Source organism: Salmo salar, chromosome ssa21, assembly GCF_905237065.1.
Source record: "Salmo salar chromosome ssa21, Ssal_v3.1, whole genome shotgun sequence".
Lineage (NCBI taxonomy): Eukaryota > Metazoa > Chordata > Actinopteri > Salmoniformes > Salmonidae > Salmo > Salmo salar.
This window is the reverse complement of record NC_059462.1, coordinates 30,979,109-30,984,908: the sequence shown is the minus strand read 5'-3', so window position 1 is coordinate 30,984,908 and position 5,800 is coordinate 30,979,109. Positions and strand designations below refer to the sequence as shown.

Genomic DNA, 5,800 nt, shown 5'->3' with positions numbered 1-5,800 from the left:
AACGCATAGGCCTATTGGTTTTGAGTTCACCTGGCGATATCCAGAGAGAGAGAGTACTGAATATTTGTCAGTTTGCTCATAACTGTATAAACATGTAAAACGATCTATAGACTACAGTTTACTTATTATGTTTACGACAGCCTTCGGCCTACATTCCTGGCAAAGACCTGTCGAATAGGCTAGTAGGGGTTGCGTGTCAATAGTCTCCTTCATGCATCGTTGTTATTGGCTATGGGTTCCGTTTTGTCAAAAAATAAGCCACATTTGTACACAAAGTGCAGTGCACTTGTATTATTATGTATCTGGGCCCGTTTATCCCCGGAAAAGGAAAGAGCATCTTATCATGGTTAAAATGTGATCTAATACATTAGGGTGAGTTGAGTTTTATGGACTTCATTAAAGGCTATTTACCTGCTCTTCGTTTTCATCCGTTTAGATCAGATGCAGCTCTATGTTGTGAGCAGATCAGAATTCAAATGAATCATTTATTTTCAAATGATCAGGCTATAATATCCAAATGTTTGGGAAGATGTTTTAAATCTAAATGTTAAATCTAGAAGAATGCAAGAATAAGGCATGTCATTCTGAGTTTAATTGTCATTAATAATGTTATTTTCATGTTTTATTTACCAGCAATATAGGCCTAAAGTGAAAAAGGAAGCAATCACACAGACCGTGCGCATGATCTTGAAGGGAGTCGCGTGACCTATGAATCCAGCCACACTTTGAGCCGCGTGCTCTGACTGGATCTCATTCGTTACACGAGAAAATGCTGAGTTTTATCTTTCTAGTGCAACACAAAGAGTTAAGGAAATGAGTAAGAACTGTAGTAGTGCACGGCAAGGCAATTTCTTGCCCTGCAACGCTCTGAACAGGCCTGATATCATCATGCCTCATAATAAAATGTTCCTTTGTAAAATACACCATGTGAATATGGATACAGTGACCCCACTCACTTGAATCAATGAGCTGCAAACCAACTCCATACACACTACGATTTATTCATTTAATCCTTGAACCTATTGCACAGAGTAGTGCACAATACAAAAAAGAGTAGTGCTGCCTTTTTTCCAATATAAAAATGTTAATTTGGAAACATGGTTTAGATGTAGTAGATAATATATTCCCTCTAACTGTCGAGGGAGTTAACATATATTTCGTTGTAGTATTCCAAGATATCGTGAATCCAACACGAGATGAGTCATATAGGCCAATCTTTCAGGCCCAAACGTAGGTTGAGGCATACACCAAGCGGCAGGCAACTATCTAAAAACAGTGGCCTACTGATTGTTAGGGACTCGCAGTTCGGGAAGAAGGTATAGTCTATAAGAGAGAGATTCATAGATGGGGGTTTTTCAGGCTGTTTTTTTTCTCGATAAAATCTTTGGCTTGAAGTGGCAGATCACGCAGTCTGTAAATTCATCGAGGTTTGATATAAGAGAGAGAGATCACACAACATTAGGCCTAAAGCGACAAAGATAACAATCACATCATTATCCAAGTGCAGGGTGAGTAGTACTGTATCCCCTTCTCCTTAAATTATCTATACAGTCTAATTTTTGGCTATTACTTTTCCATCATGTTCGTAGCTTGTATGCATATTTTTTTATCGTTTATGTTCATACACAAGCCTTTCAACAAATTGAACATATTTTACACTAGCCTTGACTATCCACAAATATTTCGTCCCCAAAAGGTGACTCCTGCACCATAGTTTTCCGAGTTTGTAGCACATTTGGGGAAAGCGAAGTCTCAGTCACTCTCCTCCTTGTCTTCCTGAATGGTGGTGGTGGAATGGTTGTACAATCCTTGCGCCATGAGCTGGAGAGCCAGGCCGTTCTTATAGCCGTTGGCCTTTTTGATTTTGGCCCGTTTGTTCTGGAACCAGATTTTGATTTGTGACTCATTGAGGTTGAGCTCTTGGGCTAGAGACTGTCTCCTCTGCTCCGTGATATAACGGTTGGCCTGGAACTCCGTCTTCAGTCTTTGAAGCTGCTCAGCCGTGAACGCCGTTCTGGGTCGCTTGTCTTCCTTTTCGTTTTTCGTCTTTTTCAATTTCCGTGTCCTTGGGCCTACAGTAGGGACGACAATAAAAACGGGAATATAAATATTCAGCGAGCGCCAGAGATCTATAGCTTTCATCACCCAGAAACAATTCCATTGCTGATTTTAGGTTAGATTTCATAATAATAGCAAAATAATAAAAGCAACGTGCCCTAATAATAACCATGATCCTATATTCATAATAATAAAAAATAAACAATGTAATGATGGTAGGCTAATAATAATAAACAATAATAAATTAAACGTTATTATAGGGTAAGTATTTGCTGTAGTCTATATAACGTTATGGCCATCCCAATGGTTGGCCTTTAATAATCACTGTGAATAACATTTGGCTAGTGAAAAGAGTAAGGTCCATGCTGCACTCAGTGGCAGGCCTTTGTGTGAACTAGCTGTGGGTCGACTATCATAATTATTTAGCAAAAATATGCAAACTCTAAAACTTAAAGCCAACTACAGCAATTTTACAACATACACGTTTTAGGGCTTTTGGCAAGTGTGTCTGTTATAGGCCGTGTTGATCAAAAGCCTACTAAAACCAGAATCATTAAAGCTCAGTGATCTCTAGCTTTGTTGACATAGGCTAATAAAGGCATTCATTCAGATATCCTGAATTTACGTTAAAATATTTCGCCCAAAATGCAGATTTATGTGCGTATGTGCATATGGGTACGCTACAGTATATATTTAAATATACAACATTATCATGGGGCTTGAGACAAACAAACAGCCACAAATAAACAATATGATAGGAAATAGGAAATATAATGTATCCGTTAATATTTCTTTTTAAAGTTTGTAGGCTATTTGATGCTAGGCCTATCTACTTTTTCTAACACAAATACAAAATCTTCAGTAAATAGTTTTTTATTTTATATTGATTTATATAGGCCTATCTTTAGATTCCCTATCATTGTTTTTGCAATGATTTTGTCAATACCTACTGCAGGTAGTCTAGTAGTTAGTGCGTTGGACTAGTAACTGAAAGGTCCCTGGATCGAATCCCCGAGCTGACAAGGTACAAATCTGTCGTTCTGCCCCTGAACAAGGCAGTTAACCCACTGTTCCCTGGTAGGCCGTCATTGTAAATAAGAATTTGTTCTTAACTGACTTACCTAGTTAAATGAAAAATATATATAAAACGCAGTCTTTTGGACAAGTGTATTTTAATTATGAAAAGCTAATTTATTCACATGCCAAAACACCATTGGAACCATTGGACTTTCTTAGTCCAAACAAAATAAACATTGTGCATGCTTACCATTTAACGTAAACATGATTAACAAAGTAAGTTGGGAGAATTACACTAAGTGCATACACAGATAATATACATCCTCTATCAAGACAGTCAAAATTGTTAATTAATTCAAAATGTCGACAGCAATGAGATTCTTTTCCAGGTTCTCGTTTTTTCAAGTGCACCTTCTTTAACTTAATTATATTCAACCTTGATTTTTATAGTCTCATTGAGATTTGAAAATATATTGAACACGGTCCATTAAAATGATTGTAGGTAATGAATAATATACACTATAGCCTATATAGGCCCTGTATGAGCCTAAAGTTGTATTATGTCAAATGTAAGAACTATATCTCTCTTTCGATTCAATTAATGGACTCTGTTCTCATTTTAAGTTACATTATTTTAAAACATGTCACATCTGCAAGGATTTTTTTGTAGGCCTTTAGCCTACAACATGCAACCAGTGGTCATGTTCGGCCACACAGTCATCAACGACATGTTCTGATATGTTCTGATATGTTCTCAAATATGCTCTTGAAAACAAACTACTCGATGTTTCACTGTTTCCATTCATTTTAATTTATTGGTAGAATGTGCACATGCTAGACTAAGTCTATCAGTCAACTAAGCCAATCAGTGAATATTTTCCAACTTGCACCACGTGAATGACAGATATTGGTAGACCATCTTGAATAGCATCAAATCAATACATTACTCAAGATCAATATATAAATGACAAAATATACAGTAGGTTAATACTGATGCTACACAATCCTATTACAGTAGTTATGTATAATATCAACACACAATTGTCCAAGTGGCCTATTTGTGCTTTTTTGCTCCATATATTTATGTAATAAATAAAGGATTATTTACAAATAATAGCTTATAGCATCATTTAAAATGGAGAAGGTTTGATTCCAGTTGAACATTGATTATGTTAGCCTATATTTTGCAGTCATTATTTTCATGCAGTAACAGGACCACTAAGCATGCACTATAGCCTACATATTTTGTCCTTCATCACAGTGCGAAAAGAGAGTATAAAATATAGTTTTATTTCACAAATAAAGGTACGAATTAATTTAAAACATATCAAATACAAGCATGTTGAGGAAAGACTACTATTTCTGCAACTTGACTATTGCGCATTTATAAAATCACGCATTAGGCTACAATACCCTGATAAAGCTTTTAAACAACTATTGCCTCACCAGATGAGGGCCTGTCCGAGTATCTAGTGCAATACACCCAGGCAGGCCACAGCAGCGGCTGGGACTCGGGGGAGGGCGCTGCGCCGCCACTAACGCCGTTCACAACCATAACAGGAGAAGTGTTCTCGCCGAACTTGGGCGTGCTGCCTCCGGAGCTCTCGTTGGCTTTCGAGGACGAGGTGCTCTTTTTGGGGGTTGGAGACAAAGCCAAGGACGAGGTGGAGGAAGAAGTGCTGTCGCTGCTGCAATTGGAGTCCTGGCATGGCGTTCCAGGATGAGTCGGTCTGGCGACCAAAGGGTGGGCGCGCTCTCGGCTGGAAGTCTGCGACCTCTCCCTCTCCCTCGCACCTAAGCCCTGCTCCTTCCTGCAGCCGAAATCTGGCCGTAGAATATTGTCAATAAAAAAGTTGGTGGTTCTGTGCGCCTGCTGCGCTGCTTGGAGAGGCAGGATGGGCGGCGAAGGCAGACTGGGAGAAGGAGAAACGCTCTCCCCTTCACTCAACTCCGGGCTGTGTAGATCCCTTTGCCCCTCCATCACTGAAAATGGTTGCAAATGGGTCGATGCAGGCTCCTAACCAATTCCACTTGTTTGTGTGTATTTGTATCCAAATATGACAAGAATGAAGCAATACGGTGCACACTAAAGGAGAATTACTCCCTTTCTGATTTGGTGCACATTTTGATTTCTAAATTGTTGACATCCTTCGTGCATAACGCACCAACGTGTCATGGTAGTCGACTATGACAAGACTGACAAGGCATTGCACGCTCCTCTCGCAGCCACGAGCTTTTCACCACTGTCTATATGACAGTTCGATCTTCACCAACTCCTCACATCACTCAGCTTCTCCCACACGTTTCCCACACTAACCGGAAGCGCGTGAACCCCTTCGAACGTGCAGTGGGCCAATCAATGACCGAGACACTTTTGGACACGGTGGCCGAGATCCAATAAAGTCTCGCATCTCTGGGTAAGTAGGCTACATGGTACCAAATGGGTTTTAAGAAAACCCAACAAGATTATCACCGCTACTCGCCTGCTGCAAACCTGCCTGTTGTATTTTCAGCTACATAATGCTAGATACGGATGTATACACATTAGACAATTGCAAATGCGTATAGCCCACATTCGTCGCCTTTTTATAGGTTAGATTTATCTTTATGATATATGCCCAAATTATTAGGAAGCTAAATGGGTTTATGCATGCACAAATGCTACTCTAAACAACGTGGTGATAGCGCACAATTCATTCATTGATTTTTAATATATAGGTCTATT

At 39.3% G+C, this 5,800-nt stretch overlaps 1 protein-coding gene across 2 annotated transcripts; it reads right to left on the bottom strand.

Annotated features, from left to right (window-relative positions):
- Positions 1-589: 589 nt before the first annotated feature.
- Positions 590-5,412, bottom strand: LOC106582058 (homeobox protein engrailed-1-B). 2 transcript variants are annotated; one of them, XM_014164752.2, is made up of 2 exons: positions 4,522-5,412; positions 590-2,075 (listed from the first exon to the last, which is right to left on the bottom strand). In XM_014164752.2, the coding sequence occupies exons 1-2, from the start codon at positions 5,054-5,056 to the stop codon at positions 1,753-1,755; spliced, it is 858 nt and encodes a 285-aa protein (XP_014020227.1). In that variant the 5' UTR covers positions 5,057-5,412; the 3' UTR covers positions 590-1,752. The 2 variants fall into 2 exon arrangements, with proteins under 2 accessions (XP_014020227.1, XP_014020228.1); XM_014164753.2 differs by having other exon boundaries at positions 590-2,072.
- Between the last annotated feature and the right edge of the window lie 388 nt (positions 5,413-5,800).